Genomic DNA, 14,652 nt, shown 5'->3' on the forward strand with positions numbered 1-14,652 from the left:
CCCTGCGTCGGCAGGCGGGCTCTTCACCAGCAGTGCCACCTGGGAAGACCCTAGCACACAACCATAGCTTGGTCTTACCCGTGACCAGGAGCCACCCATAAGCCCGCCCAGAGTCACCTCATGGAACAGAAGACACTCCTAGGAAGTGTCAAGGGTTTCAGGGGCCCTGTGCCAAGAACAGGGAGGGGTGATGGAGACACAGTTCTATTATCTCACTCAGGCAGGAAGGGCAGCACCTGGCCTGGGTGAGCTGATGCCTTGGGGAGGTTTGCCCCCCTCCCTGCCCTCTCCCCTCCCACAGCACCCCAGTCGGTGCTCAGCTCAAGTAGGGAAGTAGTTTGCACAGCTGCAGCCTCCTCCTGTCTCACCAGAGCAGCTGGTGCACCGCTGGGCTTGGGGCCAGCTCCCTGTGTCCACGGAACAGAGAGATGAGGGTCCCGGGAACAAGAGGGCACCCGGCACCCGTTCATCTGTTATCTGTCCCTCTTGCGTGCGTGGAGGGGGGACCCAGCCTTAATGTTCTGTGTCCTCCCAGGCTGAAGTGGGGGAGGGGGAGGTGTTCTCTGCCTGCGGCCCTTTGATCTTTTCTACCAGCAACTCTGCCCAGGAAACCCATCAGGATCTGTGCCTAGAGGGCCCCTGTGGCCCACTTTCCTGGGGATTCAGGGTGGGTGCATCATGGTCCAGCAGCCAGGAAACTGCCTGCGGACAGAGTGATGCCAGGAGAAGTCCTTTGTGGGTCCCGAAGAAGGCAGTCGTTCTACCCTGGGATAAGGATGTAGGGAAGTGAGTCAGTCTGGGGAGCTTGGCTCTCGCATCGCCCATGGCCAGACCCTCCATGCACACTGCTTGAGACACCCCATCGTGAGTAGCAGGTCAATAGCCTGGCAGCCCGTGTGCTGTTTTTGTTTATCTGGATGATAAAAAAGCTTTCAAGTAGAGGATCCCTCTGGAAGAGCCTGAAAGAGACTGCTGGGAGGGTCATGGCCACCTTTGCTCTCTCCCTTGGCTCTGGGAACCCCAGTGCCACAGAATCAGGTCCTCAGCCCAGGTGACTTCCCCCAGCCCAGCAGTCTGACCAATCATCCTCCTCCTATCCCTGCCTGAAACCTGCCCTGTGGGTGAAAGATTGTTTCCAGCTGGTTGGCTTCCAAGGCCAAGATGCTTAGACAGCATTTCGACTTCAGACCAGCCCATTGCAGAGAAACCCACATAAGACCCTGACCCCGGGCCCTGCGGCTGCTGTGGTCTGCTCAGAGCGATGCGCGTGGAGGCTCAGTCATGCTCACCGTTGATGATGTACTGAAGCAGGTTGGGGAGTTCGGCTGGTTCCAGAAGCAAACCTTCCTGATCCTGTGCCTGCTCTCGGCCGCCTTCGCCCCCATCTATGTGGGCATCGTCTTCCTGGCCTTCACCCCGGACCACCGCTGCCGGAGTCCCGGGGTGGCGGAGCTGAGCCGGCGATGTGGCTGGAGCCTGGTGGAGGAGCTCAACTACACGGTGCCAGGCCCGGGACCCGAGAGCCAGTGCCTCCGCTACGAGGTGGACTGGAACCAGAGCACCCTCAGCTGCCTGGACCCGCTGGCCAGCCTGGCTACCAACGGCAGTCCCCTGCCCCTGGGCCCCTGCGAGCAGGGCTGGGTGTATGACACGCCCGGCTCCTCCATCGTGACCGAGGTAAGAGCAGGCCTTCGCTGTGGGGATAACGATGTGGGTTTCAGGGCAGAGAGGAAACATGATGAATCCTACAGGCTTCCATCCCACATCAGCAAAGAGGGAGCGGGGTCGTGTTCTCTGAACTCTGGCGTATCAGACTCCGTACTGGGCACTGCCGTTCCTCCCTTGTTCAATCCTCCGCACACTCTGGGTGTTAGAGGAAGGAACTGGGGCTCAGAGACACCATCGCCTGCCAGGCTGAGCTGGACTGCTTGGATGGGGGGCCCCCAGGGAGACTGGCTTCCTCACCCTTCTGCCCCAGTGGCTTCTCCACGGGCCTGCAGAATCCACCTGGGGGCCAGCGGCCCCACCATCAGAGATGAGAGGCCCCCTCCCTCCATTCACAAGCCGTGGACATGTGACAGCTCAACGCTGGTCTCTGAGGCGGTGTGGAAGCTGCCCTGGAGTCTGACTGAGTCTCAGCCACGCCCTGAGTTGGCTGAGTGTCGCTGTGTAGGTTATTCAGCCTCTCTGAGCCTCAGTTCTCTCATCAGTAAACCAGTGATGACAATGACCTGCTTCCCAGGGTTCGGCCGAGGACCGTGAAGATGCTGATCAGACAAGCCAGAGAGTGGCTGGGTCAGCACCCCTGGGTGTCCAGCACCCAGCTGCCCTGAGTGTCTCCTCCATGGCCCACAGGAGAGCAGGATGGCGGCAGAGCACTTGCCTAGATAGGTTAGTGGGTTATCTGAGCGTTTGCTTTGAGAATATCTCACTGAGAAGCCAGCAGATTTCTTTCCTTCATGGACCCTTTGGAAAGTGCTATTCTGTGACAAGAGTAAGCACTTGGAAACTGATCTCAAGGTCACTTGGCGAAGTCACAGGAGAAGTTTAGACACATTAGTCGCTCAGTCGTGTTCAACTCTTTGCAACCCCATGGACTGTAGCCTGCGAGGCTCCTCTGTCCATGGGATTCTCCAGGCCAGAATACTGGAGTGGGTTGCCATTTCCTTCTCCAGGGGATCTTCCCGACCCAGGGATTGAACCCTGCATTGCAGGCAGATTCTTTACCATCTGAGCCACCAGGGAAGCCATTTGGTGAAGCCACAGACCAGAACTATGCAAAGTCTGTCTGTTAGCAAACTGCTCACCTGAAGCAAGGTAGCTGAGTGGCCTGAGCAGCGCACGTCTAGCTGGAGAAAAGCGCCGTGTCCGCCCTTCCGGCCCCACGGCCCACTGTCTTGGGGGACAGGGAGCAGGTGTGGGTGCCCTTGCTCAGACGTCTGGTCTCTGAAGTGTCCTCCAACCACAGATGTCCAGGTAGAGGATCGCCTCCCAGGGATGCTGAACTGGCCGCTCTTCTAGCTGGAAATCTAGAAACAGACCCAGATGGGGACGTATTGTTCTCTGTGGCTGAGGCATACTCTGCTTGGAAAGGATCAGCTAGGTGCAAGAATTCATCCATTCACCCCCCCGTCTATTCCCTCAGTAACCGTGTCCTGAGCTTTTCCTTTGTTCTGGCACTGGGTATGATGCCAGGAGGGACACAGAAGAAGCCCGTGAAGTTCAAGGAGTTTGCAGTCTCCAGGGAGCCAGGAAGGGGTGGTGACCGTGAGAACAAGATCAGTGTCCCAGACAGGGAGGGGGACCTTACTATTCAGCTGGCCGCTGGGGCCTTCCAGCAGGAGGTGGCAGACTTTCTACATTGGATGTAGTTGATTGACAGTGTTGTGTTAGTTTCAGGCAAGGGGATTCAGCTATGCCATCCCAGGCTAAGTCGCTTCAGTCGTGTCCGACTCTGCAACCTCATGGACTGCAGCCCACCAGGCTCCTCTCTGTCTGTGGGATTATCCAGGCAAGAACACTGGAGTGGGTTACTGTGCCACCTCCTTGACTCAGTTATATACATGTAGATATCTATTTTTTTTCAGATTCTTTTCCCTTCTAGGTTATTACAAAATATCAGATATAATTCCCTATGCTACACAGTAGGTCCTTAGGACGGAGTATTTGAATGGGACCCAGGGTGGTATTTTGAGCTGCTAGGACAGCAAACAGGGTGCGTTGGGGAGTGTGAACCAAAGCTCAGGGGAGGGGGGCAGGGACCACGTTCAGGGAGCAATGAGTTGGTGAAGTGACTGGAATCCAGTAGAGGAGTCATGGACAGAATGGTGGCGGCTCAGCTTTGGGCCAGAGGGCTGAGATCTTACATCAGGTCACCAGAAAAAATGCTGGACGCCCATTAAATTTGAATTTCAGGTAAACAATGAATATTTATTTAGGATAATTAGGTCCCAGGTATTGCATAACATTTGATACTGACAGCTGAGGCTGGGAATTCAGATACTGCTGAGGACATGATTGCACTAAAAAAAAAAGTGTTGCTTATCTGAAATTCCAGTTCGGAGGGGCACCCCATATTTTTTTTGCTCTAAAACTGGCAACCCTACCTTTGTGCCAAGTGGCAGTTCAGGCATAGCAAGAAGACAGTCCTCACTGGACCTTGGGAACGGTCCAGGTGCTGGTGGAGAGTGGAGGTGATGCTCCCCAGAGGTGGGGAGAGCTTGAAGAGGCCGACACGGGCCCTGGCAGGACTGTCAGCCAACTCGGCTGTCACATGATCAAAAAGGATTGATTTAAGAGACGCAGACCTGGCAGGGGCTGGGGAGGAGGAGGGGCCCGATTTGCCAGAGGGTCCTGGCCGGGGAGGCAGGCAGCTGAGACCTGAGCAGTGAGGCTGGAACACAGGGAAGTAGCAGCTCATTCATGTGGGGAGCCTGGCCTGGGCAGGGGCCCTGGGGAGGGGACACAGTCCCGACTGGCTGACGGTGGTAACTGGGAGCAGTCTTCCAGGTCCTCGGGGACCCGAGCACTCTGGGGAGGACTGGGGGAGACAGGGGAGGGGTTGTGGGCTAGGGCTCACCTGGGGGCACGCTAGTGTACTGGGGGTGGGATCCAGCTGGAGGTGAGGAGGCGATGAGACGCGGGGCCTCAGGAGTGGAGGACCGCTTCTCCTGGACGGAACGCGCCTCCTCTGACTCACCCTTCCCACTGCTTCACAACAACTTTTGCCTCCTGCCCTCAGCCTAAGCTGAAGCTTGTTTGGGGGAGAACCTCCCTAGTTATTCATTTCTGCAGAAATAATCTTTCACATGGCCTTGCCTTGGACGTTGGAATTGGCTGAAGGGAACGCGACGAGCTGACCTCTCTGAACACCCAGCTCCCCGTCCCTCCCCACCCTGAGGGCAGAGGTCAGGGTCCATTTGGGGTAGGAAGGTTTCCCAACTCACCTGATCCCCGGGATCACCTGGATTCTGACCCATGATCTGCGGAGACAGAACCCACGGGAACCTGGATTCTAACAAGGACGTTGGGTGACTGTGTGCCACGTGAGCTTGGCCAGCCTGCTGCTCTACAGGCCATGTCCACCACACAGCCTGGCCCCGGAGAAATCCCCAGTGAAGTCCCAGCAGGGAGAGGGACCGGGCCTAGGAGACCCCACCCCATCCCGTGCGCCCCCTGTACAAACTCCAGGCTTTCCATCTTCCTAGAGGCACAGAGGGTCCCTGGGGACAGTGGCTGGGTCTGGGATCGCAGAGGGCAGGCAGGTGTCTGCAGACAGAGCCCCTTGGCATAGCTGGGGGCAGAGTTCTTAAGGGAGGCAGCATCAGTAGGGAAGGCCAGGCCCCCCTTCCTCCAGTTCCATGAGCTCCCTGGCTTCTGCACGCCCCCAGAGCAGGATGGCACGCAGGACATTTCAGGGAGGGTGGCAGAGATATTGTACAAAGATGCTGATTGCAAAGAGTAGAACAAACACCCCAAAACCATTGCCCTGTGGCTTTGGGGGCGTCTAGTATGCACAGAACATCGTCCTGGGTGATGTAGGTGGGGGCTCCAGAGAGGCCGCTGGAGAGGCTGACCTGGGCCAGCGAGATAACAGCTCTCAGGAGCGGCCTCCCCCGAGTTCCACTGACAGGGCCCAGGGCCGCAGAGAAGCCGAACAGCGGCAGGAGAAACTCCCCAGGGCGGTGTGCTTCCAGCTGAATTTTCAAGGGAATAAACACCGGGAGTGAGAGTTGGACCATAAAGAAAGCTGAGCACCGAAGAATTGATGCTTTTGAACTGTGGTGTTGGAGAAGACTCTTGAGAGTTCCTTGGACTGCAAGGAGATCCAGTCAGTCCATCCTAAAGAAGATCAGTCCTGAATATTCATTGGAAGGACTGATGTTGAAGCTGAAACTCCAATACTTTGGCCACCTGATGCGAAGAAAAGATTGAAAAGACCCTGATGCTGGGAAAGATTGAAGGTGGGAGGAGAAGGGGATGACAGGATGAGACGGTTGGATGGCATCACCGACTCGATGGACATGAGTTTGAGCAAACTCCGAGAGCTGGTGATGAAACAGGGAAGCCTGTCCTGCAGTCCATGGAGTCACAAAGAGTAGGACATGACTGGGCAACTGAACTGAACTGAAACATCTGGATCAGCCAAGAATGGGGGAGATGCTGATTGCCTCCAAGAGCTGAGCTATTCACAGGAGCAGACGAGATCTGGGCATAAGGCAGGTGGTAGCATGAGCTGATTGTTAGGTTCTGAAAGTCAAACGATAGCAGGGAGTTTTACCTTTTTGTTTATTTTTTTAAAGTGCTCATGATTGACCACTGGGCCAGGACAAGGGCATGGCTCATACATGCAACTCTAAGTTTTTACAGGAGATGGGTAGCAAAGCCTCCCAGGTAATAAAACACACCTAGACAGCATATTCAAAAGCAGAGACATCACTTTGCCGAAAAAGGTTTGTCTACTGAGAGCTATGATTTTTCCGGTAGTCATGTACAGTTATGAGAGTTGGACTATAAAGAAGGCTGAGCTCGGAAAAACTGATGTTTTTGATCTATGGTGCTGAAGAACACTCTTGAGAGTCCTGTGGACTGCAAGGAGATCCAACCAGTCCATCCTAAAGGACATCAACCCTGAAAATTCATTGGAAGCAATCATGCTGAAGCTGAAACTCCAATACTTCAGTCACTTGATGAGAAGAGCCGACTCATTGGAAAAGACCCTGATGCTGGGAAAGACTGAAGGCAGGAGGAGAACGGGATGACAGAGGATGAGATGGTTGGATGGCATCACTGACTTGATGGCATCACTGACTCGATTGATATAAATTTGAGCAAATCCCAGGAGATAGTAAAGGACAAGAAAGCCTGGCATGCTGCAGTCCCTAGAGTCACAGAGTCAGACGTGACTGAGTGACTGAACAACAAAAACTAAAGCCTCATTTAAAAAGTTAAATGGTTCATTATTTACTAAACCATGGGCACATGGTTTCTCCCTGCAGCGCCCACAGTGGCTTCATGATGGTGACAGGAGCAGCTCCACACATACCTTCCAGACAGGAGACCGAGGCCCCCCTACTTTCTGCCCCTCTGCACTCCAAGCGGGGATGCTTCTGCACTCGGGCCTCCTAGAGCGCCCACGCATGTTGGCATCACCACGAATGTGCCAAACACGGAGGGGCGGTCCCTGAACCTCACTCCCAATAACGCCCAGGCAGATCGGCTCGTGTCTTTGCCTCTGTCCTTCTGCCTCGGTTCCTCCCAGGCACATGGGACCCTCCGCATCTCCTGCCGCCTCTGGGTTCCCCCTTCCCCCGCATGCAGGGCTGCTCCCCAGAAGCCCCCACCAGCTGGCCTCTGCTTCTTTGCTCAGAAATTCTCATGTTGATACTCACAGTTCCATCAGTCATGACAAATTTACACAATTATTGGGTAGAATTTATGGAATAAAACATGTGATTCAGTTCAGTTCAGTCACTCAGTCATGTCCAGCTCTTTGCGACCCCATGGACTACAGCACACCAGGCCTCCCTGTCCATAGCAACTCCTGGAGCTTGCTCAAACTCACGTGCATCGAGTCGGTGATGCCATCCAACCATCTCATCCTCTGTTGTCCCTTCTCCTCCTGCCCTCAATCTTTCCCAGCATCAGGGTCTTTTCCAGTGACTCAGTTCTTCGCATCAGGTGGCCAAAGTATTGGAGTTTCAGCTTTAGCATCAGTCCTTCCCAGGAATATCGAGGATTGATTACTTTAGGATGGGCTGGTTGAATCTCCTTGCAGTCCAAGGGACTCTCAAGAGTCTCCTCCAACACCACAGTTCAAAGCATCAATTCTTTGGTCCTCAGCTTTCTTAATTAAGGGTTTTTACCAATTCTGGGAAACACGTCATATTTATTTTACATCATTTTCGTTTTTGGAGAATTACTTTGCTGTATTTCCTTTAGAAACCTTACCGTTTGGCCACCCTGTCCTTTGACAACTATCAGGGGTACCTGACAACAGACTCTTTAATTAGTGTATATTGAGGGTAAACCCAAGATAAAGATATTAGGCGTGTAATGACACTGCCTGAGATTCCCCAGAAACCCTGCAGTTGTCTTATGAAAATGTGGTGAAAGGAAAGGATGTGAGGGGCCCTGGGATCCCACAGTTTTGTGTCATGCGTTGACATTTTCTGCAGGGAAAACGGTAGGCATAGTTTAACTTACAAACAGTCTTGTGTGTTTTGGCCCCTCCGACCCGCAGTTTAACCTGGTGTGTGATGACTCTTGGAAGGTGGACCTCTTTCAGTCCTGTGTGAACTTGGGCTTCTTCCTGGGCTCTCTGGGAGTCGGCTACATTGCAGACAGGTATGTAAAGGTGGATCCGACCAAGCACAGCGTCAACACCATGGGGAGAAGGGACTTGAGCAGACAGTGGTGGGAGAAGTGGCCAGAGGGGATCTTTGCAGAAGTTGAGACCCGACACGGTAGGGAGTGTGGGACGATTTGGGGCAAGACGACGGAAGGAAGGTGGGGATTTAGGGGGGATTTCAGAGCCAGGCAGGTTGTGTAGCTCGATGCGGGGCTCAGAGGAAGGGGGCACAAAGCCAAGGATTATGCTTCTGGAAGATGGGTGGAGGGGGCAGTGCCATTTTTTGAGACAGAGAGGGTTAAGAATACCCTTCTTTGCAGCTTTTAGGAGATGTGTTTCAGAGCAGCCTGTGAGACAGAGAAGAGTTGCCAAGTAGACAGTTGGGTACATAAGGTTCGGGCTGGAGTTAAATATTTGGGATTTGCCACCAGTAATTGGTATTTAAAGCGATAAACCAAGTTTGAGATAAGCTAGAAGAGGGTATGCAGAGAGAAGTTCAACATGTAGAAGTTGGTGAGCAAGGACAGTGTCAGTGGAAGGCTGAAGATGAGAGATGAGGAAGTGGATTTGTGTGTGTGGACAGCTGTTTTTCCCCCCGCAGTATTTCCCTAAAGCATGTTAATCATCTTTGCATGTGGGAAGAAGGTAGAGTGAATGGTTCCGTCACTAATATTTTTAGTATTTATCCATTTATGTATCTGTTTTCAGGAGTAGATAACTGTCATTTAGAAGCTATATTTGTTTTGTTTCTTAAGTCTTGCGTCTGAGGGAGGTCACATGGTGTTCGTTTTTCTCTGACTCTTTCACTCAGCGCTTTACCCTCCGTGTCCATCTGGACTGTCACAAATATGTTCTTTTTTATGGCTGAGCACTATTGCATTGTACACACACACACACACACACACACACACATATATATATATATATATAATATGGTGGTGTTCCCTGGTGGCTCAGAGGATAAAGCATCTGCCTGCCATGCGGGAGACCCTGGTTTATATATATATATATGTATATATACACATCTTTATTCATTCAACTATCGATGGACACTTAGGTTGCTTCCATATCAGTTCAGTTCAGTTCAGTCACTCAGTCAAGTCCGACTCTTTTCGACCCCATGGACCGCAGCACGCCAGGCCTCCCTGCTGCTGCCCCTGCTGCTGCTAAGTCACTGCAATCATGTCTGACTCTGTGCGACCCCATAGATGGCAGCCCACCAGGCTCCCCTGTCCCTGGAATTCTCCAGGCAAGAACACTGGAGTGGGTTGCCATTTCCTTCTCCAATGCATGAAATGAAAAGTGAAAGTGAAGTCATTCAGTTGTGTCCGACTCTTTGCGACCCCATGGACTGCAGCCCATCAGGCTCCTCCATCCATGGGATTTTCCAGGCAAGAGTACTGGAATGGGGTGCCTTCGCCTTCTCCACAGGCCTCCCTGCCCATCACCAACTTCCAGAGTCCACTCAAACTCATGTCCATTGAGTCGGTGATGCCATCCAACCATCTCATCCTCTGTCATTCCCTTCTCCCACCTTCAATCTTTCCCGGCATCAGGGTCTTTTCAAATGAGTCAGTTCTTCACATCAGGTGGCCAAACCAAGTATTGGAGCTTCAGCTTCAGGATCAGTCCTTCCATATATTGCTTATATTGGAATATATTCCATATATTGCTTTCATATATTGGCAATTTAGCTAATACTGCAGTAACCATAGGGGTGCAGATGTCTTTTTTAATTAGTGTTTTTGTTTCCTTTGGAGAAACATTCAGACCTGAAATGGCTGGACTGTACGGTGGTTTCGTTTTTAACTTTTTGAAGAACCTTTGTCTTGCTTCTTCTGTTTTCCATAATGGCTGCCTCAGTTTATATTCCCATCCACAGTGTCCTAAGCTCCCTTTTTTTCACATCCTTGCCAACACTTACTGTTTATTGTCTTTCTGATAATGGCCATTCTGATAAGTGTGAAGTGATATCTCATTGTAGTTTTTTAAATGTTTTTTAAGAATTATTTTTAATTGGAGGATAACTGCTTTAGAACACCGTGTCGGCTTCTGCCCTGCGCCAGTGTGAACGGACCACGCGCGGACGCGCGTCCCCTCCCCCAAACCTCCCCCTACCCCACCCCGCCCCGCCCCCTAGGATCTCACAGGGCGCCCCTGAGCTCCCTGTGTTTACGGCGACTTCCCGAGTGGCTCTGGTTCGCATTTCCCCAATGACTAGGGATGTTGAGCATCTCTTCATGTGTCTGTCGGCCCACTTTACTCATGGAAATAGAAAGGAAAGACACTTTTCAGTGGTTATACTATTAGAATTGAATATTTCCCCAGAAAACCCTTATGAGCGTTGATAAGGTTAAATATGTGGATGGGGGGCGGGGATCTGATTTCTGGTGCACCCTGTTAAGTCTGTGAATAGTCATGCAATCTGCTAAATACAAAGATGATGAGAGGGGATGAGTCAGAACTGGGTGGGTCACTGAGGGAGACCCCTGGTCCTTGACTGAGAGTGGTCAGGATTCCTCTTCAGAGTGACTTCATTAAACCTGCAAGAGTTGCCGGTCGCTGTCACAGAGGGGGGGACCAGGTCAGCCTTGGAGAAGGGGCCTCGATGTGTGATGGACCGCACGATGCCGCAGAGAAGCTGTCTTGTCTCCCAGGAGAGAGCCTGCTGTCCCTCCGTCGCTGTGAGCACTCAGCACTCACCTCGATGTCTGCTTGCCTCTGAAGGTTTGGCCGCAAGGTGTGCCTCTTGGCTACCACTCTCACCTGCGCCAGCTTGGGCGTCCTGACGGCTGTGGCTCCGGACTACACGTCCCTGCTGATCTTCCGCCTGCTGCAGGGGCTGGTCAGCAAGGGCAGCTGGACGGCTGGCTACACCCTGAGTAAGCATCTGCTGGCCCGAGGTTTCCGGGCACTTTGAGAAGCCCGGGAGGTCAGACAGTGGGGCAGAATGGGACGAAGCCGAACGTGGAGGCGGCTTTTTTTTGGAGGAAGCCTAGAGAAAGTGTGGCCTCGCTAGCTGTACCTGTGTCTGTGTGATTGGAACCGGGTGTGCTGTCAGAATGGCCTCTTTCTGTCTCTCTTTGTTTGAGAGATACTTATATAACCACTTATATGGATCCTTGTTTCCATATCAACTAATCTGTTTGGGAAAGGGAGATCACATGTGATGTGTTTACAGTGATGGGAGTTGTGTAGGAAGGGGAGACAGGTGGGAGAGTGTTTTAACATTTTAAATATGAACGAACCAGCCTCTTCCGAAAGAAATACAACAAACTCCACTGATTTGAAGGACACTCAAGAGTTAGGCTGCAATTCATGGGGTCGCGAAGAGTCGGACACGACTGAGCGACTCCACTTTCACTTTTCACTTTCATGCCTTGGAGAAGGAAGTGGCAACCCACTCCAGTGTTCTCGCCTGGAATCCCAGGGACGGTGGAGCCTGGTGGGCTGCCATCTATGGGGTCACACAGAATCGGACACGACTGAAGTGACTTAGCAGCAGCAGCAGCAAGAGTTAGGGGAGAAGATATAAGAGTAAATAAAAGAAGCTCTTATACTTTGGCCGATTCATTGGAAAAGACCCTGATGCTGGGAAAGACAGAAGACAGCAGGAGATGGTTAGACAGCATCACCCATGCAATGGACATGAACCTGGGCAAACTCTGGGAGATGGTGAGGGACAGGGAAGCCTGGCGTGCTGCTGTCCATGGGTCTCAAAGAGTCGGACATGGCAACTGAACAAGCAAATCAAAAAAGAAGAGATAGACACGATGACGAAAAAACTGAAGTGTAAAACAATGTAATTCTATATACTATTTTTTCTTTCAAGTTTTCTATGAAGAGTAAGAATAGAAAATGAAAAATACTTCTGTAGAAGAAAGCGTAATAGCTGTCTATGTATCTCTCAGCCTATGCATGGCTGGATGGGTACATCAGACAGCAAGCAGTGAGGATGGTCCAGGTTTTTGCCAGGTCTTGCCATCTTTGAAAACGATGTCTTATGGCTTGACATTCTAGGAAATAGTTCACTAGGGCCAAAAAAACACCATGTTCCTCCCCCAAGAAACCATGAACACACTAGTTAAGTTTAGTGAGTTCAGCACATATTAACTGCAACAGCCCAGCCATCTAGAGGCTGAACGTGCAGTATTTGGCACCTGGTGACAAGGATTAATTTAAGGTCAAATCTACACCCAAGTCTGACCAGCTGTGTGGTCCTGGGCACATTCCATAATCTCTCTCTGCCTCAGGATCCTCCACGTGGGGACCGCAGTGCCGTGAGGTTGATGAAGGGCTCCAGGGGGAGCCCAGAGCCATGCCTGCCCCTTCTCCTCCCTGCGGTGTGGCTGTTGCCCTGTGGCAGGCACAGGGGCAGGACTGGAGATGCCGAGATAGGTAAAGCCTCCCATCCTACTCTCAAGACACCAGTCAGTCCTGAAGGAAATCAACCCTGAATAGTCATTGGAAGGCCTGTTGCTGAAGCGAAAGCTCCAATACTTTGGCCACCTGATGCAAAGATCTGATTCACTGGAAAAGACCCTGATGCTGGGAAAGATGGAGTGCTGGAGGAGAAGGGGGTGAAAGAGGATGGGATGGTTGGATGGCATCACTGACTCAGTGGACATGAGTTTGAGCAAACTCTGGGAGAGAGTGGAGGACAGACGAGCCTGGTGGGCTATAGTCCTTGGGCTACCAACCAACCAATGAAGTTGCTCAGTCATGTCTGACTCTTTGCAACCCCGTGGGCTACAGGCCAGTGCAAAGAGTCGGAAACAGCTTAGCAACTGAACAACAACCTCCGTCAAGGAGCTCCCAGGCTAGAGAGAAAGGAAGACAAACCCGGAATGCTACCTGTCTGTGACGGAGTGTGTGCTACCCTGGCTTGCATCCTTCCCACGGCTCCCTGGCTTGCTTGGAGGTCCCATACTCCCTGGTCCTGCACCAGGGGCTCCCCTTCAGTCTGCATGACCAACTCCTCCTCTTTTCCCAGCCGGGGACGTCTTCCTCCCCCACCCCCAAGCCTGCTCTTCCTGTGCCCCTCTCCCCAGCCCCCCATCTGCTTTCCTCTCGGAATACCTCCAGCACCACAGCCCTCTCGCTCTTCTGCTGCTCCTGCCGGGCCCCACCACCACCACCGCTCCGCTCCACGCTGGTCCACCCCCGGGGCACCCACAGGCAGCAGCGTGGTGGGGGGGCCTCTAGCAGACGTAACATCGGCTCACCCCTGTGCTGCGGTGCCTCTGTGCCTCCCGCATTGAAGCCAGCGTTCTCCTCAAGCCTACGAGAGCCCCTCAGGAGGGCGCACGGCCCCCATGACCCGACCTCACCCAGCGGTCACCTGGGCTGCTGTCCCTCTGCCTGGAGCTTGCTTTCCCATTCCAGGTTCGGTTAACTACTGCTCCTCATGATGGCTCAAATTTCCTCCACGAGCTCTGCTCCACTGCTCTCTGAAAATCTGTGACCCCCGGAGACTCCCCCACCCTCCTGGCTGTTTATGCTTTCTTCCCACATGGCCCGCATCATGTCAAGACCGGGTGTGATGAACACGGTGTGTGTGTCTCATCCACCACCTCTCACGAGGCTGTGAGGTTAGGAGGGCGGGACTGTGCCCACAGAGCTGGAGATGCATCTGAACACCTGTGACAGGGCCAGGTCCCTGGGGTGCACTCAAAGATGTTGATGGTGTTAACGGGCTCTCCCTGGGGGCTCATGGGAAATCCTCCAGCTAATCCTGGGGCTGATGGGAGGAAGGTTCTGGGCAGGAGAGCCCCGTAGGTGGAATACGGCACTGTGCAAAGGCGGGGGGAGCTGCAGATAGCAAATGGGGATTTTAAAGCGGATGGGAGCCCGTGGGTGACGTTTCTCCGTTTCAGTCACGGAGTTCGTGGGCCTGGGCTACAGACGGACAGTGGCGATCCTCTACCAGATGGCCTTCACCGTGGGGCTGGTGCTGCTCTCCGGACTGGCCTACATCCTCCCGCACTGGCGCTGGCTGCAGCTGGCCGTCTCCCTGCCCATCTTCCTGCTCCTCTTCCGCTTCTGGTACTGTGTCCCTGTGGGGACCCGTCTTCCCAACAGCCAGGGCAGCCCTACCTGCAGGCCCGGGGCTTCCAGCCACCCATGCCATCTGGGGTGCTCCGTCACGGGGTAGCCCTCATTTCCGGGGCGAGCCACGCTCAGCCACCCTTTAAAGAAACGTACAGTTTCTTTAAATTCACATCACCCAGAGAGGGGCCTGAGATGCTAAAAGTCAGACAAAAGTTCACCTAGCCACAAAGTAGGCATTTGCTCTTTGGTGA

General features: G+C 53.1%; 1 protein-coding gene across 5 annotated transcripts in view; it reads left to right on the forward strand.

Moving 5' to 3' along the window:
- The first annotated feature begins 1,142 nt into the window (after window positions 1–1,142).
- The window catches only part of SLC22A1 (solute carrier family 22 member 1), a 43,533-nt gene continuing 30,023 nt past the window's right edge, over window positions 1,143–14,652 (forward strand). For 2 of the 5 annotated variants that reach the window (XR_009738625.1, XM_061428474.1), the window contains exons 1-4: window positions 1,156–1,677; window positions 8,243–8,346; window positions 11,078–11,232; window positions 14,227–14,395. Coding sequence is in view for 4 of the 5 variants with exons in the window: in XM_061428474.1 (XP_061284458.1) it covers window positions 1,282–1,677; window positions 8,243–8,346; window positions 11,078–11,232; window positions 14,227–14,395 (824 nt within the window). In the remaining variant the exon portion in view is untranslated. Of the gene's footprint in view, window positions 1,678–8,242; window positions 8,347–11,077; window positions 11,233–14,226; window positions 14,396–14,652 lie in introns of all 5 variants that reach the window. The other 3 variants (XM_061428476.1, XM_061428478.1, XM_061428475.1) reach the window with 3 other exon arrangements.

This window comes from Bos javanicus, chromosome 9, assembly GCF_032452875.1.
Source record: "Bos javanicus breed banteng chromosome 9, ARS-OSU_banteng_1.0, whole genome shotgun sequence".
Taxonomy (NCBI): Eukaryota; Metazoa; Chordata; class Mammalia; order Artiodactyla; family Bovidae; genus Bos; species Bos javanicus.